A 23,892-nucleotide genomic window follows, 5' to 3' on the forward strand; every position below is an offset into this window, starting at 1 on the left:
CTCTGGACAGGAATGTTCGAGGTGCCCCATTTACTGGTTTTTGCTCCTTGGCTAATGTCATCATTACTCTTTCAGCCTGCTGTTGGGATCATAATGGTGTTCCTTTAACAGCCTAGAACAGCACACTGTGAATACTGAGCTGCAGAAAGCAGCTTTTGCTGTTCCCCTTCACTTCCTTCCTTACCCTGGGGAAAAACAAGAATTGCATTCCTTTGGCCAGGAAAAGCACCCAGCCCCATCCAGAGGGGAAAACCCTTTGTTTTAAAAACTGAGTACCAGCCTGCGTACCTATCTAGTGAGGCAGCCCAAGCTTGGTTTGGGGGAGCCTCAGTAATAGGATGATGGAGCAGCTATTTTCTTCTCCTACACGTGCACCCCCATCTGTTTGAGATTTCCCTTCCAACTCCAGCTTGGCTGGCAGGCATGTCCCTAAGAAGCTGCAGGCCAAAATGGAGAGAAACTGACTCCCTCCTCCACACATCCTGACTTGCTGCCAATTGCCAGAAAAAGAGGGCAACATTTGGGCATTTACCAGAAGACAAGGATGTGCCTTTTCATTTGTCTTTTTATTTTACATTTAAAAAGTGGTTATTGCTCTAAGTGGATCAGAGGTAAGGACCTCTCCCCTAAGGAGCCTTGGCCTTGCAGCCCATTCAGCAGGGATGGAAGTCACAAGACAATGAGTGGAGCCTCATGCCCTCCCATGAGGAAGCCCTTAGTGTTGCTGACATCTGCCCTTTATCCTGTCTCTCCTCCCCAGTGCTGCCACACTTGGGCAAAGCAGAGTGGTGGCAGACCCAGCCTTGAGAGCTCTTGTAGACCGGAAGGAAGGGGCGGTCATTGGGTGATGGCTTCTGGCTCTCTGGCTTGGGGACCAATGCTCTTATCATTCATTTCAACAAATATTTACTGAGTACCAGGCTTGTGCTAGGTGTGGTTCTCCTACACCCATCCTTGGCCACCAATGGAAGATGCAGAGGTCCACCTCTTCCCATGCAGGCATCTGGCAGCCGTAACTCGTCAGTCCTAGGGAAGAGTCTACCTTCCCTCATCAAGCACCATTTTTTTAAACCAGAAAGGGGCAGTGGAGAGAGAGACCTGTCACCTCACACCACTCAGGCTCTAAGGAAGGACATGAGGACCCTGGGTAACTTTCACGGAACCCTGGATGAGATGGCAAGATATGAAGACCCCAGAGGCCAGTGGTGATAGCCAGGGCTGCTCTTCCTGTCCGTGGTGAATGGCTCAGGCCTGCCTTCCAGCAGCTTGTACTCCAGAAGGGGTGTTTTAGTAGCCCCCAGAATGCCAGATGTGATGTGACTTTTCAGTTGTCCAAGCTAGCATTTCTGAAACTCCAAGAGATACTTCGTAAATAAATTGGACCAGTACCTTCCAAACTGACGATCTTACAGTCATAAGGGTCAAAGAAGATAGATGCAGGCAGCCAGCTCAGTCATCGGGGGAATTTCTCTGCCCTCTAGAATGCGGCCTTCTGATTTTTGTTTTCCGAAAGAGACAAACCAGGTGACATCTTACATGCTTGCAAAGGTGTGCATCACACCACAAACATGTCCTTGATGGCTGGATCCAGAAAAGGCTGGATGGCAGCCATGATCCTGCATGGCAGGCAGCCCCACAGCTTCTCTGATGTTCCTTGGTCTGAAAGACACAGCTTGAGTCAGTCCTCGTGCTTGTCATCTCCCAGGGCTTTGTGTATTTTCTCAAAGAGGAAGCCAGTCCAGGAGAGGCGAGGAGGCAGAAGGCTGTGTCTCATGCAGCTTTGCCTTTTCTAGAATGGGGCCAGGCCTTTTAGTTTTGTGGCTTATTTTTATTTTTTTGCAGAATTTGGGTTTGTAGTTCAGCCTCCTTCATCTGACTAGGGCAAGGAGAAGAGAGAAATGTGCAGCTAGCTGCACCTCCTCCCCACTGCTGCAGTCGTCCCTCTCCCTGTGCCCGTGGGCCTGGGGACCAGCTGAGAAGAAAAATGGAATCCTTCTCCCTGCAGACAGGCAGTCACGCTTCAATGATGTTCACTGAGGGCTTGTTTGGAAACTGGGAGGAAAAAAATGAGAGAAGCGGCCAGGCCTAATTGTGAATAGCCTTCTTGCAAGGCTGGAAACAGGACAGAAGAAGGAAGGGAGGAGCAGCAGGGCTGCAGCCTAAATAAGCCAAGCTCTTGTCCCTTGTGGAAAGAAAAGAGAAGCCCTGCCTGGATGTCTTGTCTTTTTGCCTTTTCAAACCCAGCCTTCAGCTTCACTCAACTGAATGGCCAAGACTGGGTCCTGGGCACATGGCCCCTGGCACCCAGTCTACCCCCAGCAGTCATCCCTCTGAGTGCAGCCTCAGCCACTGACATTGTTGAGATGCTTCTGGAGATGGGGGTTAATAAGAGGCTTCAGGAAAGTGTGCCAGAGAGAGGACAGTAAGCCAGAGGATACAAGGAGATGGAGGGAAGAGATGTAGAGAGGGCCAGATGTTGGTTGGATAATCATCATCAGAACCATGAGATCCTCTCACATTCTCTACTGTCTGTCTTCTTAGCTGCTGAGGGCAAGCACTGAAAAGGTTTTCATATCTGTTTTACAGAAGAGGAAATGAAGGTACAGCGGTAAAGCACCTGCCCAAGGTCACAAGGCACAGCGGGAGCAGGAATGGGCCAGACACCCCACTCCTATTGTCCCGCGCCAACCAAGAATTCTGCCCTCCCCACTCACTGCTTTTTTTTTTTTTTTCTTCAAATCACCACTGGCCCCTGGCACCCTGCAAAAGGAGAGGATCCAAAATCAACTTGCAGTGTCCCTGTGTCACACAGGCAGCAGCCAAGTCTGGCTCTGCCCAGCTGTCGCCATGCCAGGCCCCGAGCTGACCCCCTCTGCAGTCCAGGGATTACCAGAGCATGAGGCACAGGGTGGCCCACCCAGGCCCAGGTCTTGCTCTCACCTTGCTGCGGAGAAGCCCCCCGCCCTGGTGCTCTGGTGTGCTGGTTTCTGATGCACTCTTGGGTTTTTCCTTGTTGTTATTGGGTTCATTGTCCTTGATGATGTCATACTGGCGGCAGAAGAGGGCGATGACACCTGAGGGGGACAAGTGAGCAGTCAGAGGCCAGGGCCTGGGTTCCTGCCTCCCCTGCTTCTTTCCCACTAGTGCTTGTCAATGGTCTCTCCAGATTGTACCTCACCTGTACTACTGCAGCACCCTCCCTCTGCCTTCTGGCTCCTGTTTTCACCTGTGCCCTCACCAACCACCCCTTTCACTGCTGCTAGGCTGATCTTCCTACAATATGCGTCTGATCACATCTCCTCCCCTCCTTTCCTTTAAACCTCTGACAGCGGCCAGGCACGGTGGCTCACGCCTGTATTTCCAGCACTTTGGTTTTGTTTTTTGTTTTGAGATGGAGTTTCGCTCTCGTTGCCCAGGCTGGAGTGCAATGGCGCAATCTCGGCTCACCGCAACCTCTGCCTCCCAGGTTCAAGTGATTCTCCTGCCTCAGCCACCCTAGTAGCTGGGATTACAGGCATGCGCCACCACGTCCGGCTAATTTTGTATTTTTAGTAGAGACGGGGTTTCTCCGTGTTGGTCAGGCTTGGTCTCAAACTCCCGACCTCAGGTGATCCGCCCACCTTGGCCTCCCAAAGTGCTGGGATTACAGGCATGAGCCACTGTGCCCGGCAATCCCGGCACTTTGGGAGGCCAACGTGGGTGGATCACGAGGTCAGGAAATAGAGACCAGCCTGGCCAACATGGTGAAACCCTGTCTACTAAAAATACAAAAATTAGCTGGGCGTGGTGGCAGGTGCCTATAATCCCAGCTACTCAGGAGGCTGAGGCAGGAGAATAGCTTGAACCTGGGAGGCAGGAGAATAGCTTGAACCTGGGAGGCAGAGGTTGCAGTGAGCTGAGATCAGGCCACTGAACTCCAGCCTGGGCAACAGAGAGAGAGACTCTGTCTCAAAGAAAAACAAATAAATAAACCTCTGACAGCTCCTGTTTTCCTTGAGGGGAAAATAGAAACAATAATAGCATGTGCTGAGCTTGTGCCAGGCCCTGTGCTGTGCACTGACATATTCTATCTCACTTAATCCTCACAACTCTGTGAGGATACCTATTATTATCATTCCCAGGGTACAAGTGAGGACACTGATGCAGAGAGAGTTTCACTAACTTAACTCAAGGTCACACAGTGGCAGAACTAGGACATGAACTCCAGGGCCTGCAGTCTGTTAAATGTTTAGTTTTATCAAACTAATAATACATGAACAGAATGTGTTTTGAGAGTCAGACAGTATTAAGGCAGCCAACTCCAGTCCTCCTAGGTGTTTTCCCAATTCTACCTCTATATTTAGAATGTTATTTCTTGATCTATTTTAGAAATCTGTTGACTTCCAAACATAGTAGATAAAGCATAACAACTTCCTCTACTTCCCTCCCTATTATCCTAACAAAATTACATCACAATTTTGGGTTAATTCGCTATGTTTATATTGTTATGATTATATAAATACTGTCTGTGCCAAATCTAATAATGCACCATAAGCAAACCTCCTCTTTTGTACAACCGTTTGTTTTTCCCTCATTTTGCCAAGTGCCTGTTTTTCTGTGTGCCTAAGGAACATTTTTTTTCCAAATGCTTCTACAATACAGCCTGCCTTTCTCAACCACCATACTAATAAAGCTTTAGCATGGTATTCAAATCCCTCAAAAGACTCCAGTCTGCAGCCTCGCCATCCTTTACTCCCCCACGTTCTACCTTCTCTCTTGGATTGAAGCTGCCCTGAACCAGACCGAGCTTACTTTATTTCTTGAACACACCGTGCCCTGAACACTATTCCTCTTTTGGCTGCCTGGTGAACTCCTATTTATCCTTCAAAGCTCCTCTCTGTGTTTTTCCTGATTTCTAACCCACAGTTATTCCCTCTCCTCTGCTCTCCTACATGGTACTATCATAGCACTCATCATATTGGATTATAGTCAAGTTCAGCCCAAGTAAATGAAAAAGAAAAAAGAAGAGTAAATGAAAAGAAAAAAAAAAAGTTCAGGCCTGGCTTAGCCCAGACAGTTCTTTGCAAGGAGAGGGGTCTTCTTAGTCATGATTGTAGCACTACTGTTTGGGCTGGAGTGATTGTTCAGTAAATGCTGGTTGAATTGAGTACAAAGATGAATGAAACTTGGCCTTTACCAGCCTGGGCAACATAGCAAGACCCTATCTCTACAAAAAAATAAAAAATTAGCCAGGCATGGTGGCACATGTCTGTAGTCTCAGCTACTCGGGAGGCTAAGGTATGAGGATCACTTGGGCCCAGGAGGTCAAGGCTGCAGTGAGCTGTGATTGCACCACTGCACTCCAACCTGGGTCTCAAAAAACAAAACCTTTGTCTCAAAAAACAAAACAAACAAAAAACTTGGTCTTCATTCTCAGGGAGCTCACAGACCACAGGTAAAGGAGAGACATGAGCCGAACTAACTTACACAGGAAGGGCTAAAGAGAGGAGTGAACAGTATGCAGTAGGGGTGTGGAAGCAGGAGGGCCATTCTAATGGATGGATTGAGGGAGTTTTCACGGTGGCTGTCTCACAGCCATGGTGGCTGGGTCTAGAAGGGTGAGTAGGTTAGGAGAATGTCCCCAGGCCAGGCAGTGACTTCCCCTGAGCTTCCCAGGCCTGGACCCCTGGAGGCACAGCACCCCAGAAGAGGAAAAAAAGGCTGTGGCCATGACCAGAGGTAAAGGGCCTGTGGAAGTGTCCAGCCCCAAGAAGCTGAACCTCTTCTGAGGGAGGACAGAGGCAAGTACTCATCTAATCCTATAAGGCAGCTAACAATATGCTGGTTTTTGGTGAAGAGTGAGGTAGAGAAGGGGTCAGATCTGGTTCCCAGAACTGTCATTGGCAGGACTTGGAGACTTTTCACCTTAGAGATGTCCAAACCCCTTACCCTTTTTTTCATGAGAGAAGGGGCTGGTCAGAGTCCTCCATTTCCCAGAGGCTGAGGGAAGAAGAAGGGCTCGGAGGCCAGACTCACCTGCCCACATGAACAGGACCACGACGATGATCAGCACCTCGCCTGTCCTCAGCTGTTGGTTCCTCCCCATCTCTTTCATGGTTACCTCATCTGCAGGGAGAGAGACACTAGATCCAGCGCTCCTTTCCTCCCTCAGCCACTCCTCTAGGGCCAAGCCCAAGACAACAGTGCTGATTTCTACAGGTGCCCACACATCTAACATACATTCTAGAATGCACTGATGGCTACTTGGGGTGGCAGTGATAGGACCGAGTCTAAAGGGAATTTATATGCCCAGCGTCTTGTCAGGGACTAGCGTGAACTCTCTCTCAGGTACTGCTTTACTTGCCAGCAGGGGGTAAGGGGGAGGAGACAGAGCCTTCCTCAAGCCACCCATTGGTCTGGTCCTGACCACCCCTCACCCCACCCCATTCCTCTTAACAGTGACCCGGGCCTGCCTTTGTTCTTGGAGGCCATCTTCTCAGCCTCACGCGGGGTCTTGAAGAGCACAGGCTCGCTGGCTGGGCTCTGGCCCTGAATGGAGATGGCCTGCACATGGACTATATACTCCGTATCCTCCTCCAGGTCCCAGAGGGCACACGAGCGGGTGGTGGTGTTCACCTCCTGGATGAAGCGCAGCATCCGCACATCCTTCTTCTGCAGACAAGCGCCGGTCACTGCTGTCAACACTCGGTGACCAGCCCCGCTCCTACCCACCTCCCAGTGGTGACAAAGCCTTTACATACACAATCTTCATCATTCCATCACCTCTGCTATCAATTTCTCCGTTTTACAGGGAAGGAAACAGTTCAGAGAGGTTAGGGAAGTTGCCCAAGGCCACACCTCTAGTAAGCACTGGAGCTAGGTCCTAAATGCAGATGTCTCTGAGATAAAAACCATGCTCTTAATTTCTATGTTCCACTTGAAAGTTCCTGAACCCTCCCTCACTGACTGATTCTCTTCTAGAGTTTTCAGACATATGTCTGAATGGGGCCCCAATTTTTAGACATATGTCCAAATTACTGTTCATCTCCCTTGCCCCAAGTTCCTATTTCCTTTCTATTTCTCCATCACCACCACCGCCACACTCCTACCCCCATCTGCCACTACTGTCTTGATGTGTCCTTCCCTCCTAACGACAGTGGAGCATTACCTGCTGGGAGATGGCAAATCCGATGACAACCTCATCCTCCAGAACATCCCAGCTCACCACTGCAGAGTTGGCCTTGAGGTGCCTGACGGTGACGTTCACTGGGGCTGAGGGACTGTCTGGGGGACAGGGAGGCACCTAAGCCTGAGCATCCCCTGTTGTGAGGCCCAGACCCACTGTCTCATAAGTAAGAAGGGGAAACCTGGGGAAGGCCATGCAGGAGGGGAAGGAAGAAACTAAGGCCTCAAGTGGGGTCCAGTGACATGGCTCTCAGCTCTTCAGTGGGTTGAAGAACCAAGCCCAAGAGGCCCCAGGCTCCTCATGACTGGGATGGAAGCCCCTGCTGGCCACAGGCCGGCCCCACGAGGGGTCCAACGCTCAAAGTGATGGGCCTGGGCCGGGGCCCTATCTAAGGGATGGGTGGTTAGAGTTGTGGAGAGAGTTATGTAGGGGACATAGGTGGACAGAAACTGAAGGTTAGCTGATGAAAAGCAGACAAAAGGACTCCCAATCCAGTGCTCCTTTGACAATACTGCCCTGTCCAATGAGTGACCTTGAGCGAAGGAGAAAGACTCAGAGATCGAGAAATGTCAGGCTGGGGTGAGCCCTGGACTGGGAGTGAGGAGAACAGAAGTATCCCCAGAACTGTGGTGGCCCAGGCAGAATAAAGCCTGGGGAAGTCTGTGTGAGCCTCTTATCCATGCTCTTCCAGCCCCAAGACGCAGGTGGGGAGGTGGCAGGGGAAGATGGGGTCACTCAGAGCAGGGCCCCTCCATGGTGAGTGGAGAGGAGAGAACAGGTAGGGGAAGAGGATGAATGAGGAATCACTCCAGAAGAGACAGGAGGGAAGTGGAGGTGAGAGTGATAGGGATAGCGCGGGTCAGTGAGGAAAACCGTCCAGGAGAGGGGCAGTGCAGTCACATAAGCCTCTGGATCTTCCAAGGGGCAGGTGCAGCACGGGGCAGAGCTGGGCCTGAGCAGCACCCCTCGCCCCACAGAGAGTGAACTTGAGACCCAGGGGGCTGGGCCTGGGACCTGAGGGAGACAGAGCCAGACATGGAGAGGGAGGTGGAGAGGACACAGACAGGTGGCGGCAGACACAGAACCAGAGGACAGAGAAGTGGGGCATCTGAGAAAGACAGCTGCGAGAGAGCGCTCCCCGAGCCACGGAGGGAGAGATGAGCCGGGCAGCGGCAGCCAGGAGGGACAAAGAGAGAGTGGCAGGAGAGGCTGGGCAAGGACGGGCCGGCCCCATGGGGCAGGCCAGACACTGCACCAGCTCAGGGGTGCGGGGGCCCACCCCACGCCCTGCGCTGCGCCCTCAGGTGCCAGCCCCCACCCCCTTCACACGTGCTCCTGCACAGCGGGACCCCATCTGCCCCTGCAGAGTTGGCCTGCAGGGCTTTGAGAGGTCCTGGGGACAAGGAGAGAGGCCCAGGTGGGGGAACTGGTGTCCTCAGCTGCTCCCTGGGCCAAAGAAGGGAGCTAGGGAAGCTGAGGCAAAGACCTGGGGTTAGGGGAATGGGATTAGGGGACTGGGGACCACAAGACCCTAGGAAACCCAGGGCTGAGGTGACAGGGGAGGTTTGGAAACCGAAGGACAGGTCTGGGGGTCAAGGAGGTAGGGAAGATGCTGGGGGCTGGGTTAGGGGAGCAGTGTTTGGGCCGAGACAGGAGTCCCTAGGGGGCAGAGGAAGGACCAGGGGACTCCCAGGTAGCTGGGCTCGAGAGGAGCCTGCCCCGGCGCCGGCCCCCCGCCCCGGGCCCCCTTACCCGCCTGCACCAGCGCGAAGCAGACGCAGCCCAGCCACAGGCGGAGCGCGGCGCGGGCGCGGGGCGGCCAGGCGCTCGGCGACCCGGGGTGCATGGTGGCTCCTCCGGCCGGCAGGCCCGGGGCGGCGCAGGGGGACGCGGCTCCGGCGCCCGGCGGCCGCTCGCGCTCGCGCTCCGGCCCGCGGCCCGGCCGCCCCGGCCGCCCCGCGCCGCCCCGAGCCGCCTGCATGTCGGCTCCGCGGACAGCGACTCCCGCGCGGCGGCGGTGGCGGCGGCCGCGTCCACGTCGGGCGCCTGGGGGGCGGGGCGCCCCCGCTGCGGGGAGAGGTGCGGGGGCGGGGTGAGGACCGGAGGGCGCCCCCACTCCCGCCCCCGCTGCCTATTAGGTCCGCTGCCGGGGAGGAAGGGGCTTCGCGGACCCACGGCTCCTACCCTCTCACCGAGCGGGAGCCCAGCGGGGTTCTCCGCGCCCCCGCCGCGGTCACTCTCTCGCCCGTGCACAGCCCTGACTCGGCTGCCGCTTTCTGCCCTTTCCCAGAGTAGAGAGAGGACAAGTGCCACGGAGATGCCCGTTTGTGCCCCCACCCCGAAGCGCGCCTCCCTTCCCTGGGCCTAGGGATCCCCTCACTCCCCGCTACACCCGAGGCCTTGCGCCTGGGGCAGACGGGAGCAGAGGGGAGAGATCACAGTAAGGCTGGGGTGAGCAGAGAGTGCTAAGTGGACACTAGGGCTCCGTGTTTCCAGTGGGGTTGGGAAGAGGCTGCTCTGACTCACCGGAGAGTCCAGCTCTGTGACCCCAGGCCAGTCCTTTTCCTTCATTTTCATCCCCATAGTGAGGGCAGTAATGAGCGTCTACCAGGGGCCAGATACTATGCCGAGCTTTCTTTGCATTACGTGGCTTAATCCTCAGGGCAGCCTCGTAAAGTCATACTCTGTGCACACTTTGCACAGGAGGAGCCTGCAGCTTGGACAGTCTACTTGACTTGTCCAGGGACCCACAGCAGAGCCAGGATTTGAGCACAGGCTGATCTGACTCCCAAAGCTGTGCTTAACTGAACTGTCTCCCCACCCAGAGTGACTTCACCCATCCAGAGATTCCTGAGATTCTAGAATTGGCCAGGGCCAGCTCCTCCCCAGCCAGAAAACAGTCTGCAGCAATCTAAGAGCATCTCTGAGAGGGGGAGTGGCTCCAGCCCCCTTCCCTCATCCCAGCCAGAGAAACCAGGTGGAGGAGAGAGGCATGCATGGACCAGGGCTCAGGGCCTTTTGTCTCAGCAAGAACCCCTGAGCCCCCTCCCACGACTACCCGAAATTCCACCATTAGCGGGGCATTCCTTTGGGTCTTAAAGGTTTTCCAGAAGCCCTGGAAGGGCTAATTTTCTTTGGAAAGGGGACGTCTTGCAAAGTTCTGCCACAGAAACCTCTTCAGGGTCTTCCTCTCCATCCCCCTGGTTTTTACTTTAAGGAAGTGAGGTCTAGCGATGGGAAGAGCTTGGTGCAAATTCCCACAGTGGGTCAAGAGGAGCGATAAGACAACCCTCCTCTCCTAATGCCCAGGACTCCTTCGCTGACCCTGGGTTCCTCCTTGGTCACCTTGGAAGGGGTGAGATGGAAGCGAGCTTAGGGGCTCTTGCTGAGCAGCGGAATTTTCCTATCCATTCCCTCAGTGCCCCCAGGCCTGCGCCACTCGGCAGGGTGACACTGCCCAGCCCCATCATTTCCTCCACCACATACCTTGTCCTGGGAGAGCCTCAGCTGGGACCTCGACGCGTTTGGGAGAAGAGCCCCGGAGCCAGAGCACCTCTCTCTCTCTTTTCTCTTTGCTCTCTTTCTCTTTCTCTCTCCTTATTATCTTCTCTCTCTTTCTCCCCGCAGCTGCTGCCTGCCCCACCTCACCCGGCCCCGCCCCACCAGCTGCAGCTTAGCCCCTAGGGACCCCCCGCCCCCCATCCATCAGACAGGAAGACAACCAGGAGGCCCTCAGGAGCAACTGGAGCCTCTTCAGGCCTCCATCACAGGAACCAGCAGGAAGGAGAGGGTTCAGTTAGAGGACACAGAATCTACTCCGGTCCCCGCAGGGGAGAAAAGGAGGGAGGGTCCTGGTGGGGTCTTGGCCTCCAGTCCAGCGCTGGGGAAAGGGGAGCCTTGGCGCCACCTGCTGGCCTCTTTGGGTAAAACCTAGATAGATGTAGGGCATTGAGAGGGAGGAGATGGCAGTGCCTGAGGGCTTGGGAGAGAAGGCAGCTGAAGGAGGGGGCTTGGAGGATTGGGAGGATTTGGAAAGTTGTGACTGTGGGGGTACAGCCTTCTCAGGCCTCATGATGCATGGGGTGCTTGGGCCTTAATTCTGGGGAAAGCCCTAGTGCCTGGAATCTGGCAGCCAGTGGGAGCTGGCTGGGAGGATTTAGTGGAGCCCTGGGGTGAACTTGGGAGGGAGCTGTCAGAAGCAGCCACTGCAGGCCGGGGCGCTGGCTCGCGCCTGTAATCCCAGCACTGTGGGAGTCCGAGGTGGGCAGATCACCTGAGGTCAGGAGTTCCAGACCAGCCTGGCCAACATGGTGAAACCCCGTCTCTACTAAAAATACAAAATTAGCTGGGCATGGTGGTGCATGCCTGTAATCCCAGCTACTTGGGAGGCTGAGGCATGAGAATCATTTGAACCCGGGATGCAGAGGTTGCAGTGAGCTGAGTGCGCCGCTGCATTCCAGCCTGGGCGACAGAGAAAGAGTCCGTCTCAAAAAAACCCAGCCACTTTATGTACCCCATCCCTTAGCACAAGGCTTATGATGCAGTTGGGGCTCATTAAATGATTGTTGACTGTATGGAAAAAAATCATTCTTCCATCATGTGTTTATTGAGCACCTATTATGGACCAGGCCCTGTGTAATATTCCGGAAACACAGCAGTGCAAGAATGAATGAAACCATAAATGAGGACCTGGGTAGGGACTAAGGGTGGGCCTCTGTCCTCCCAAGCTGCACTCACTGGGCTTCATTTGAAGGACTCCACAGACACCCCTTTGAGGGCTGGCCGGTCACTTACACATTGACACCTAATGGGGTCACCAGCATTTGGACCCTCCTGCTTGTCCAGAGTCTCAGCACCTAACTCAGGCTGCAGGTGCCCAAGTCAGCTCCGGGTACCCATTTAGAATAGGAAGGTTCCTTTCTATAGCCTAGGATGGTCATGGCCCCAGTCAAGGGTGGTCGCTAGACACCCCTCACCTGCCCTACAAATCACAGGAAGAATCAGGAGGTCAGGAGTTGCTTTGGGGATATAATAATGGAGCACCTACTTTATCCATGTTTTTATTTTATTTTATTTTGAGACGGAGTTTCACTCTTTTGCCCAGGCTGGAGTGCAGTGGCGTGATCTTGGCTCGCTGCAATCTCCGCTTCCCAGGTTCAAACGATTGTCCTGCCTCCGTCTCCCGAGTAGCTGGGACTACAGGTGCCCACCACCACGCCCGGCTAATTTTTGTATTTTTAGTAGAGATGGGATTTCATCCTGTTGGCCAGGCTGGTCTCGAACTCCTGATCTCAGGTGATCCACCCACCTCAGCCTCCTAAAGGGCTGGGATTACAGGTGTGAGTCACCGTGCCCGGCCTTTATCCATGTTATTTTGAGTCTTAGGCTGGTATGTGTCATTAGCTTCCATTCCACATCAGGAAGCTGAGGATCAGAGAGGTAAGGGGACTTGCCCTGTGTCACACAGCCAGTGAACTATAGAGATATGTCTCAAATATGTGGCTGCAAGTTGAGGGCTTGATCCAGTCTGCCTACCACCTCCCCTCACCTCTAAGGACCTCTGAGGACAAGGATCCAGGGCTCAGGGCATCACATCAATCTCCTTCCCTGAAGGGCTCAAGGGGACTTATTGCTCACAGAGGCAGTTGCTAATCCCAGGGCCAAGACAAGGGCCCCCCCACTCACCCAACACTTTTCCCGTGCTGACACATCATGTACATAAGGGAAGCCTCGCCCGGCGCGGTGGCTCAAGCCTGTAATCCCAGCACTTTGGGAGGCCGAGGCGGGCGGATCACGAGGTCAGGAGATCGAGACCATCCTGGCTAACACGGTGAAACCCCATCTCTACTAAAAATACAAAAAATTAGCTGGGCGTGTTGGCGGGTGCCTGTAGTCCCAGCTACTTGGGAGGCTGAGGCAGGAGAATGGCGTGAACCCGGGAGGCGGAGGTTGCAGTGAGCCGAGATCGTGCCACTGCACTCCAGCCTGGGGGACAGAGCAAGACTCCCGTCTCAAAAAAAAAAAAAAAAAAAGGGAAGCCTCTTTGAATCCTCAGAGGAGTTGGAATTATACCCATTTTACAGATGAGGAAACTGAGGCTTGAAGAGAAGAAGGGGCTTGCCATGGGTCATACAGCTGGGAGACACTGATCTAGCCTCTCTAATCCTCAAAATCCCCATCATGGCAATGATGAAGTCAGGCCAGTTTAGTATTTCCTGAGTGCTGCTGGTGCTGAGGACATAGTGATGAACCAGACTGGTCCTAGTCCTTAAGGAGGTCTTATGGCCGGGGAAGAGGAGAGAGATGCTCTTAAAATACAAAGAGGGGACTGCCTTCTGGAATAGGAGGCACCTGGGGCCTACAGGGACTGAAAAGGTAATTAACTTAAGAGGAAAGCAGGAAGGGCTTCTGGGAAGAGGTGATGCTTGAGCTTAATAAGTACTGACAGTCAGGTGGAAATTAGCCAAGTGAGAGGAAAGAGGCAGAGGGAAAGAGGAACCATTAGCTCTGAGGTCTGGAAAAGCGGAGTGTTTCTGTGGAGGGAAAGCAGGAGAGGCAGAATGTTTATGTGGGCGTTTGCTATAGGCTGTGAGCTGTGACATTGGGAGCAGGAAAAGTAGAACTAGATTGGAAAGATTGTTCCAAGCTTGCAAGAGAAGCTGGGGCTAGGAAGGGCTTTATTTATTCAACAAACATTTATTGAGCACCACTAAGTGCCAGCAGCATCACAGCTGTGACGAAGACAACAGGGTCCCTGCCCCATGTGAATCTCATATTCCAGGGGGAGAGAAAAGCAATAAACAAGTGAGCTGATGACCAAATGAAATATCTTCAGAGACCGAGAGTGGCTATGAAAACAAGGAAGTCATGTGGTGGAGAGTGGCTGGGTGGGGCGACGTTACGTGGTGTGAGCTGAGGGGGAGTCATCTGAACTGACACCCGAAGGCAAAGGAGGCAGCAGCACACAGCACAGGAAGGGAACTCCGGCCCCAGAACAGCAAGTGCCAAGGCCCTGGGGCAGGAGCAAGCTTGGCATGTTGGGGAAACAGAAAGAAGCCAGTGAGCCTGGAGCTTTCTAAGCAAGAAGGAGACAGTGAGGGCAGGTGGGATTGGATAGCACATGGCCTCCAGGTGTGGAAGGGAGGTTAGGTGGATCCCGCGCACAATGGGAAGCTTCGAGGGGAGATGAGATGGGATGTGATTTGCGTTTTAAAAGGCTCACTTTGCCCGCTCCAGGCTCCAGTGTGCAGGCTGGATGGCAGAGAACAGGAGTGGGGGGCCAGGTGCCCTGTGAGGAGGCAAGGAGGGTGCTGCGGTCTCATGGCCAGAAAGGATGCGGTGTTGGCCTGGGTGGTGGCAGGGGACAGAGTGAGAAGTCGATGGAGGATTTGGGATGGTTTTTTTTTTTAGGAGGAGCTGATGGATCAGACATATAGGAGGAAATGAAAAGGAAGCAGGGCAGAGGTCAGCCCTCCAAAGTCCAGATTCTGAAGCCAGAAACCCCTGGCTGGGTGACATAGGGCCAAGTAACTCTAGCTTTCCGAGCCTAAAATGCCTCCTCTGGTCAGGGGTGGAGAAGAGGAAGAGAGAGAGAGGAGGACGGGGTGGGGGGGGGGGGTGGCGGGTGGAGAGAGGAGGACGGGGGGGGGGGGTGAGGAAGAGGATGGGGGAGGGGGAGGGAGGAGGAGGAGGAGCGGCGGAATAGAGCCTTCTAATCGGGTAAAGGACACCTCCTCAAATCTCTTCAGTTCTTCAGAGTCTACACAGGAAGGCTCCCATCCAACAGCACGCAGGGAGGCTGAGAATCTCACCCAGTATCATTCAAAGCCAGTCAGTGGCAGCTCCAGGCCTCAAACCCTGGACTCTGGCTTTGCCTTTGGAGACAGATTCTCAGCTGCACACCAGTCACCCAGATTCCTCAAAAACAGTGGGGCCAGAGGCCCTATTTTAGAGGCTCAGAGTGGAAGGCAGTGGAGGAGGTGGAGGTAGCTAGGGGAAGACGAGGGATGGGTAGAAGGACAAAAGCCTGGGAGTGAAGACTGCCTTTACGTTCACTCCTCAGCTCAGCCCCGGACTGCCGGAGTGACCTTGGCGTCTGTTCTCGCTGGCGAACGGCAGCCATCCGCAGTGGAGGTCTGACCCTGAGGCTCCAGGGTCGGTCCACCTCCCACAACCCAAGTCCTCGGAGGACCTCCCTCGTGGCTCTGCACAGCCTGGGCACAGCCAGCAGAGGGCGTCACCTCAGCCACAGTGAAGCCCGCGTTGCCCCAGCGCAGGAACGGTACCAGGAGGAGGCCCCAGCTGGCAGAGGCTGCCTTGCCTGCTGCTTAGCTCTCAGGAGGCCAATTCCCAGGTGAGCCGACCACAGATGCAGCAGCCAGGTAGAGCCTGCATCTTGCTGCCTCTGCCTGTAAATATGTCTCTGAACCTCTCTGAGCCTCAGTTTCCCCATCTATAAATGGGCCTAACAATAGTGCCTGCCTCATAGGGTTCTGTGAGGAGTCATTGAAGATCAGCCACACAAGGGCTCAGTTCCTAGCAGCTGCCATTTTTATTAGCAGTAGTGGCAGTTGTATCATATCTTAAAGTGCCTGACAAAAAGCATGTCCAATCCGTGGTAGCTACGACGATGACAAAGATGACGACGATGATGTTGCAGGGACTCGGTCATTGCTTGTCTCAAATTTCCTCACCAGGGTGTATCCAGTGCCTGCCAAACTGGGATGCCTCTAGTGAGGGGCATTGCTGCCTTCCTGGCAACACTGCCAGACCATCCTTTTGCTGAAAACTGCCTCCTGGAAGCCATCCCCCCACCTGGCCCACCCAACTCCCTGCTCAGGATGATGCAACTGGCCCAGCCTCTGGCCTCAGGCCCCTTTGTTAAAAGTCTGCATGAGAGGTCTCAGAGAAGGCTGGAGGACAGATCCAGCAGCTGGACTCATCCCTTTGCTGGAAGGGAAGGGAACCCGGGTGGCTTCCCAGGCAGGAGATTCTCAGTGGGTCTTGTTCTTGCTGCTCAAAGTTCCTTTTCTGCACACTGGGAAGAAATAAGTGAAAGAAAAAATCCCTATGTTGTCTAAACCTCACCTCATACCTCTGACCCAGGAATGGCTGGAGGCTGAAGAGGGAATATGATGGCCCAGAGTGACAAGCCCAGGAATCCTGGCATTCTAGTTGGCTCTGATCCCACCTGCTGCCAGACACGCCCATCTGTGTTTGTGGGTCCTGGGATGAGTGCTTGTGGGTCTGGCATCAAGGGGTCTGGTGAGGAAGGCAGGAGTCCAAGGCTTAGAGCCAAACAGTTTGGGCTCACACATTGGCTCAGCCCCGCACTACAGTGCGACCTCTGGCAAATCACTCTCCTGGCATCCATCCCAGAGTGGTGTTGTGGGGAACACAGGAGATGTTACATGTGAAGAGGAAAGCGCAGGACCTGGCACGTGCTAAGTATCTATAAATGTTGCAGTGGGTATTGAGCAAGTCCCTCATTTCCCGGAGATGCTCTCTGCATCTGAGTGGGCCAGGGTGGCTGTGGGAGTGGGTTATGTCAGGCAGGATGACGTTCTGACCCACTTCTGGGTCAGCGGGCCAGGGCTTGGAGCGCTTTGCCCGTGCCTGCATTTGCAAGGGTGTGCGTGTGTGTTTGGGAGGAGGAAGGGGTGTGCATTGGGTGTGCATGTGTGCAAAGGTGTGCATATGCTTGTGTGCATGCACCAAAGGCTGCCCCATCCCAGGCGTTCTGGGGCAAATGCATACTTGCAGGTACCAGTGCAGTCTCCCAGCGGTGATTCAGGAGGCCCTGCTGTTCACTGTTACTATGGAAACAATGAGGCAATCCTCAGGCTCCGGGAAATCCTAAGGTGCCAGGAATGAGAGCTGGCCTGGTCTTCCCAGGGAGGCAGACAAATTGGGAGCACAGGGTTCCTGCGATAGGGCAACCTCGGACTCCGGGGTGGGGTTCTGGAACTCTGGGTACCCCTGGGCCCTCTGGGAACTCTTCTCACTCCTCCAAGGAAGCCTGGCCCACTGGAAAGAGCTCAGAGACAGAGCTGGGTTCTAGCTTGCCTCTGGCTCTAACCCCATGCATAGTCTCAGGGAGGGAACTGGGGTGCCAGCAGCAGTCTAGAGCTGGGGTGTGACCTTTCCTCTCACTGGGGCACCTGCGGCAAGGCTGTGTGAATGTGTATCCTGGAGCCCTGAAGTGTCATGGAGCAGCCTCCTTCACGTGCACTACCCTCCACAGTGTCTTGTAGGTTCCCCACAGCAGCTCTGCAAGGGAGGCAGGGCTCAGCTACATGCACAGTCCCTCCGCCCCCAGAGCCACACCACACAGGTGGCTGGGAATTCCAACCACTTTTCTGGGTTATGAGGAGCAGGCTGGGAGGAGAATCCCCCAGGGCTATGGGCAGTGGATGCAGCATTCAGCCTGGACAACCCCAGCAGAGCTGGGCTGCTGGAAGGCTTCCGGGAGGCAAATCCCGGTTTAGGGGGCACTTTTTAATTTTTATTTCACTTATTTATTTAGAGACAGGGTCTCGCTCACTGCAACCTCCACTTCCTGAGCTCAACAATCCTCCTGACTCAGCCTCCTGATTACACTCCCAGCTAATTAAAAAAATTTTTTTTGTAGAGATGGGGATCTCACCATGTTGCCTAGGCTGGTCTCAAACTCCTGGCCTCCAGCAATCCTCCTGCCTCGGCTTCCCCAAGTTTATTTCTTTTCTTTTTTTGAGACAGAGTCTCGCTCTGTCGACCAGGCTGGAGTGCAGTGGCACAATCTCCGCTCACTGCAAGCTCCGCCTCCCGGGTTCACGCCATTTTCCTGCCTCAGCCTCCCGAGTAGCTGGGACTACAGGCGCCTGCCACCAGGCCCGGCTAATTTTTTGTATTTTTAGTAGAGATGGGGTTTCACTGTATTAGCCAGGATGGTCTCGATCTCCTGACCTCGTGACCCTCCAGCCTTGGCCTCCCAAGGTGCTGGGATTACAGGGGTAAGCCACCGCGCCTGGCCCGAGGAAGTTTCTTTTAAAATCTTAATTTGGGGCTGGGCTTGGTGGCTCACGCCTGTAATCCCAACACTTTGGGAGGCCAAGTCGGGTGGATCACAAGGTCAGGCGTTCGAGAACAGCCTGGCTATCATAGTGAAACCCTGTCTCTACTAAAAATACAAAAAATTAGGCCAGGCATGGTGGCTCACACCTGTAATCCCAGCACTTTGGGAGGCCAAGGTGGGCGGATCACCTGAGGTCAGGAGTTCGAGACCAGCCTGCCAACATGGAGAAACCCTGTCTCTACTCAAAGTACAAAATTAGCTGGGCGTGGTGGCGCATGCCTGTAATCCCAGCTACTCGGGAGGCTGAGGCAGGAGAATCACTTGAACCTGGGAGGCAGAGGTTGCGGTGAGCCAACATCACGCCATCTTCAGGCCTCCATCACAGGAACCAGCAGGAAGGAGAGGGTTCTGTTAGAGGACATAGGGAAGCCTCTTTGAATCCTCAGAGGAGTTAGAATTATACCCATTTTACAGATGAGGAAACTGAGGCTTGAAGAGAAGACTCAGCCTCCTGCCCTCCACTCCACTTCCAAGAAGTGACTGGTCCCTTTGCCATAACCCGGGAATGATTTTCAAGCGGTCCCGTCCAAGATAGACCAAGAGAAGTGGCAGGATTGAGCTCCCCAGCAATGGAATTATGGAAGAAAGATCTCAATGTTTTGATTACAGAGGCTGTGAAGGGGCCACTTCTAATTGAGGGGAGCAGAAACAGGGCAGGCCTGGCTGGGTGATCTCAGGCAAGTCACTGTCCCTCTCTGGTCAACTCCTGAGGCCCTTCCAGCTATGAGTTGCTTTCACCAGCAAAAGGAAAAGCGATTACTCTGCTGGGCAAGTGTGGCCTGGATGTGACCCCAGATGCTGGCATTACTTCACCCATCCCACCAAGGCCAATTCCCATATAGGAGAGATTAGGGCTGGGAGAGGGTCAGGGAGCCATCTGGTGTGGGGAAGATCCTGGTCATCCGGGGCAGGGGTTGCTGGGCTGGTGGGACATTATTAGGGGAACGGAAGGTGGAGGGAGAAGAGCTGGGGTGGAAGGTGAGGGTTCAGGCATGTCTCAGAGAGCCTCTGGAAGGCAGCGGGAGCCATGGAAGGTTATTAAGCAGGGAGGAAGGTAATCAGATTTAGAGAAACTGATCAGAGCAGGGGAGCTGTGGGAAGGCCAGAGCCGTAATACCGGGCAGATATGACCAGGAAGTGAGTGGCACTGGGGAGAAGAGGGCAGGTCTGAGATCTCTGCTACAATGGGTCGTACTTGGGAAGAAGGCAGGTGTGGGAGTGAGGAAGAGGGAGGGGTCCTAGATGGGGTGGGGCCTCAGCCTCCTTTGGTGGATGGAGGGGGCCCAAGGGCAGGACAGGCTGTGGGAGAAGGTGATGGGGTGACCATTGGCAGGCTTATGTCAGGGTGTGTGCGGGCTTCTGGCAGCAAGTCCCGGAGGTGGCTGGAAAGGCAGGTTTTACAGAAAATGGACCAGAGGGGTGGTTTTTGCCAACTTTCCCCAAAAGACAAAAGGCCATGCCAGGATTTGAACCTGGATCTGTCATCCCGGGAAATCTGTACTCTCACATTGAGGAACCAGCTAAGATGCAGCACTTTCTCTATCTCTTGGGCTCCCTGACAGTGCACTTGACATGGAGCTCGGTGCTTTTACCCAGGAGTCAGGGCTCTTCTTGGGGACCCATTGGAGCCATCTCCATCTTGCAGAGCTCAGCAGTCTCAGGGGCTCTCCCAGCAGGATCTTCAAGCCCAGACTTCTGTTTGGAGAAGGACCATCTCAAGCAGCCCCAGCCTTCCGGATCTCCCAACACCAGGGGTTGCCCAGGAGCCACGTGGAGCCCTGTGAGTACTGACAGCCAACATTAGCTGGGCACTGACTGGGCGCAGGCGCTATGCCAGGCACCTCGCAGGCTCCCTCCCTCTTAATCCTCACAGCAGCCCTTCCAGTGCTATTATTATTGTTTCCATTTACAGACCAGGGAACCAACCGAAGCTTCCAGAGGTCAAGGGCCTTGTCCCGCTCCACTGTGGGGTGGGTAACGCTGCTGTGTGACCTGGGCTCCGCATATAAAGTGAGGGACTTTGCTTGAGGGCCCCCAGCACCTCACACTCCATCCCTGATTTGGGTCTGCAGTTCCAGCTCCCAGGACTTTCCCACCTCCCGCCCCAGCCTGCTGTTTCTTAGGGCCCAGCTCCCTTGGGAACAGCCAGGCCCATCCCCTCCCCCTCCCGGGCTGTGCTCCTGGCAGCTCTGCCACCCTAGGCTCTGGTCCGGGGGTGGTCCCTGGCAGAGAGGGGGCGGGGCAGAAGATGGGATGCTGGGGATGAGATGCGGGGTATTCGGAGACCCCCAGGCCCCCACCTCAGAGCCCACTGTGCTCTAGGCTGGGGTGGGCAGGGCCTTTTGGAAAGGGGTGGCTTGGGGTTTTAATCACTTTTTCAATGTTTGTTTGTGTAATTCAGCCCCGAAATGCTTTTCCCTCCATCTGTCCCACCATCTGCTCCCGTCAGGATTTTCCAAACCGTTTGGGACCAAAGAGGCAACAAGGTGGGGGGTGGGGGGTAGGGTGGCTGGGCCTCTGAGGGAGCTGGGGAGGGGCCACCTTCACCCACTTCACTGAGAGGTTTCCAGAGAGGGCCTGGGCTCCTGAGTCACACAGAACTGGGTTCAATTTTTCTTTTTTTAGAGACAGGGTCTTGCTTTGTTGCCCAGGCTGGAGTGCAGTGGTGCAATCACAGCTCAAATTCCTCAAAATTCCTGGACTCAAGCAATCCTCCCACCTCAGCCTCCCAAGTAGCTCAGACTACAGGCGCCTGCCACCACGCCCAACTAATTTTTGCTTTTTTTTTTTTTTTTTGAGACGGAGTCACGCTCTGTGGCCCAGGCTGGAGTGCAGTGGCATGATCTCGGCTCACTGCAAGCTCCGCCTCCCAGGTTCACGCCATTCTCCTGCCTCAGCCTCCTGAGTAGCTGGGACTACAGGCGCCCACCACCATGCCCGGCTAATTTTTTTGTATTTTTAGTAGAGATGAGGTTTCACCGTGTTAGCCAGGATGGTCTTGATCTCCTGACCTCGTGATCCACCCGCCTCGGCCTCCCAAAGTGCTGGGATTACCGGTGTGAACCATTGCGCCCGGCCAATTTTTGCATTTTTTTTGTAGAGATGGGGTCTCACTTCGTTGCCCACGCTGACCTCGAACTCCTGGCCTTCAGTGATCCTCCTCAGCCTCCCAAAGTGCTGGGGGTACAGATGTGAACCGCCACACTTGGCCAGAACTGGGTTCAAATTCTGACACCGTTGCTTTCTTGCTGTGTTACCTCAGACAGGTGACTTTACTTCTCTGAGCCCCAAGTTTTCCTATCTGTAAAATGGCAGTTAATATTATTGATTCCTCAGGATCATTGAAAATCCAGTGAGGTGACGTGTGCAGAGCACTCTACACGCTGTAGGCACTTGAGATATCACGTCTCTCTCTCTGGCATCCCAGAAGCAGTTCTGTCCCTCCCTTGGTAGTGGTAGAGGAGGGTAGTCGGCCCTGATTTACGTGCCCCTCTCCTCCCTCCTCAGATGCTGGGGACTTCCCCTCCCCTGGGACTTGCTCGCCCTTCCACGGACCCTGCTACTGCCTGACTCTCTCAATTACCTGCCTCCGATTCTACCCCACCCCTGCCCCTCCCTCCTCCTGGGCGCCTCAGTCTGAGGTGGGAGGGACTTAAGTATCACCAGCAAGGACACCTCCCCACACACGAGGCTTCCAGGGTCAGGAGGCCTCATCCATTCATGCTTACGTCACCTGTCTGAACTCTCTGCTCAGAAAGGGGAAGAGGCTTGCTCTGGGTTGTCCAGAGCGAGGGACCCAGGCCCAGCAGCCCCTCGGCCCCCCTTTTCATGGCCATATCTTAGGGCACTAGGGCTTGGACCAAGGGCCGTGTCGTGCAGTGTGGGGAGCCCTGAACCTTCTTTAGCTGTTAGGGGGTGGGCTTGCAATGCTTCCTAGTCCCTCTGGAAGGTGCACGTGGCTGATGGGAAGTAGCAGCAGAACCCACTGGGGCCCACACTCTGCCTCCAGAACCACCTACACAGTCTAGATGCAGGGAAAGACAAAGGCAGGAGGGGCTCATGGGGAGGCGAGACGTGGCCTTGCCTTCCAAAACCCCTATCTACTGGGGAGACAGAAAGCAGACTGGGGGTCCGAAGGCAGGGCACCAGAGTCACCCTCAAAGAAGAAAGGTGGTTGGTGGGGGGGTGGTGGTGGGGGGGAGAAGTCAGCCCCTGAGGGGGTGAGCCTGCAGGAGGCTGAGCTGGGGAAGTGGGGAGAAGGCAGAGAGGGAGCTGAGCAGCCCAAGATGGGGATAAACTGAGTCCCCCAAGGATAAAGAGGAGGATCCAGACCACTCAGGAGAGAGAGGAAAGGGTGATGGGGGAGGCGGCTGAGGGGGTGAGGGAGGGCAGGACCGTCTCCCTGACCCCAGCACAGCTGGCCCCCCAGGCCTGGTGGGGAAATGGGAGGGAGCTTGCCACTGGAGGGCCCTGGGGTGGGGGCTGAGCGGCGAATCTCTCCCAGCCCCCAGGTCCTCATGCAGGAGGCAGCTGGGAACCACCCACGCTCATCTGGCGTCTCTCACGCCTCCACTGGGGGTCCCAACATCAGAGCCAAGGCACACAGTGGAGCCGGTGTTCCGGAGAGCCCAGCTGTCCCCACCCCACCCCAGCCTGGCTCCTCAGTTCCTCCAGCCGAGACCTCCCTGCCTGCCTCCAAGCAGGAGGGACTAAGGCTAGACTCTGAGGACTTCAGAGGCTCAGTCTGGGAGCCTGGAGGCGGAGCCCTGGGGTGCCAGGAGGGGCTGAGCTGCCAATGCTGAAGAAACTCTGGGCTAGGAAGGGCCCTCCGGGCAGACGGCAAATGCTGCCGGCTTTACCTGCCAAGTAAATCCAGAAACCAGACCCAGCCCGGCCATCTCTCAGCCTGAAATGGCCCCTTCTCCCGCCTTGCCCCCAGCTCCTCAGTCTCTTCTTGACATCATAACCCAAGGAAGCTGTCCACGTGGAGGTCACACCCTCTCACTCTGCTCAAAGCCCCCCAGGACTTCTCATCTCATCTGGAATAAAAAGCCTAAAGTCATTGTCATAGGCCCCAAGGCTCTGGATGGCCCCAGTGGCAGTTACCATTCTAACTGCCACACCCGAATCCCAACGTTTAAAAACACATGTCTAATATAGACATGTATATTGTGTCCGTTGTTTATTGTCTATGCCTGTAGTCCCACTACCTAGACAGGACAATGCTGGCCGCAGAACTAGTGTTTTATACGTATTTGTGGAATGAATGGATGAGGAACACACATTGGGCACACATTGGAAAAATCACTTAACCCCTTTGAGCCCATTTCTTCATGGGGACAATAAGGACCAACCCCTACAAATGGAAAAAGGACAAAATCTCAGCCCAGCATGCGGAGAATGTGGCTGAGGCTGGGGGCAGGAGGAGCTGGGCTAGGGGTCATCGACTCTGGAGAGGAGCTGTGCGGTCGGTCGGCAGGCAGTGGGTAGGTACCACAGGATCCCCAGGCAGAAGATGTTCTGCCCTCCTGTCATGGCCTGCACAATCAGAGGCTGGGGAGGGAGAAAGGGAGGGGGTTTCCTTGATTGGAGAGGGCAGTGGGAGGAGCAGCTG

General features: G+C 54.8%; 2 protein-coding genes across 4 annotated transcripts; one reads left to right on the top strand and one right to left on the bottom strand.

Moving 5' to 3' along the window:
* Window positions 1-547: 547 nt before the first annotated feature.
* On the bottom strand, window positions 548-9,163 carry FNDC5 (fibronectin type III domain containing 5). Of its 3 annotated transcripts, none has more exons than XM_003276386.3 (6): window positions 8,918-9,163; window positions 7,148-7,263; window positions 6,453-6,651; window positions 6,016-6,105; window positions 2,941-3,074; window positions 548-2,575 (listed from the first exon to the last, which is right to left on the bottom strand). In XM_003276386.3, the coding sequence occupies exons 1-6, from the start codon at window positions 9,144-9,146 to the stop codon at window positions 2,570-2,572; spliced, it is 774 nt and encodes a 257-aa protein (XP_003276434.2). In that variant the 5' UTR covers window positions 9,147-9,163; the 3' UTR covers window positions 548-2,569. The 3 variants fall into 3 exon arrangements, with proteins under 3 accessions (XP_003276434.2, XP_012366961.1, XP_030679203.1); XM_012511507.2 differs by having other exon boundaries at window positions 548-2,052; window positions 8,918-9,105; XM_030823343.1 differs by having other exon boundaries at window positions 1,840-2,760; window positions 8,918-9,107.
* LOC115837506 lies at window positions 9,145-23,667 on the top strand. The gene is made up of 6 exons (XM_030823178.1): window positions 9,145-9,182; window positions 9,304-9,456; window positions 10,793-10,960; window positions 15,228-15,518; window positions 19,924-20,058; window positions 22,783-23,667. Exons 1-6 carry the CDS (start codon window positions 9,145-9,147, stop codon window positions 23,078-23,080), a joined length of 1,083 nt encoding a protein of 360 aa, XP_030679038.1. The 3' UTR covers window positions 23,081-23,667.
* Window positions 23,668-23,892: the final 225 nt, after the last annotated feature.

The sequence above is a fragment of the Nomascus leucogenys genome, chromosome 12, assembly GCF_006542625.1.
Source record: "Nomascus leucogenys isolate Asia chromosome 12, Asia_NLE_v1, whole genome shotgun sequence".
Taxonomy (NCBI): Eukaryota; Metazoa; Chordata; class Mammalia; order Primates; family Hylobatidae; genus Nomascus; species Nomascus leucogenys.

Coding starts and splice junctions, on each gene's coding strand:
- LOC115837506 (XM_030823178.1), top strand. CDS start 9,145: ATGTCGGCTCCGCGGACAGCGACTCCCGCGCGGCGGCG. Junction 9,457..10,792: donor GCTTTCTGCCCTTTCCCAGA/GTAGAGAGAGGA, acceptor TTCTCCCCGCAG/CTGCTGCCTGCCCCACCTCA. Junction 15,519..19,923: donor CTCAGGAGGCCAATTCCCAG/GTGAGCCGACCA, acceptor TCCATCTTGCAG/AGCTCAGCAGTCTCAGGGGC.
- FNDC5 (XM_003276386.3), bottom strand. CDS start 9,146: ATGCAGGCGGCTCGGGGCGGCGCGGGGCGGCCGGGGCGGCCGGGCCGC. Junction 7,264..8,917: donor CTTCGCGCTGGTGCAGGCGG/GTAAGGGGGCCC, acceptor CCTGTCCCCCAG/ACAGTCCCTCAGCCCCAGTG. Junction 3,075..6,015: donor GGTCCTGTTCATGTGGGCAG/GTGAGTCTGGCC, acceptor TGTCCCCCTCAG/GTGTCATCGCCCTCTTCTGC.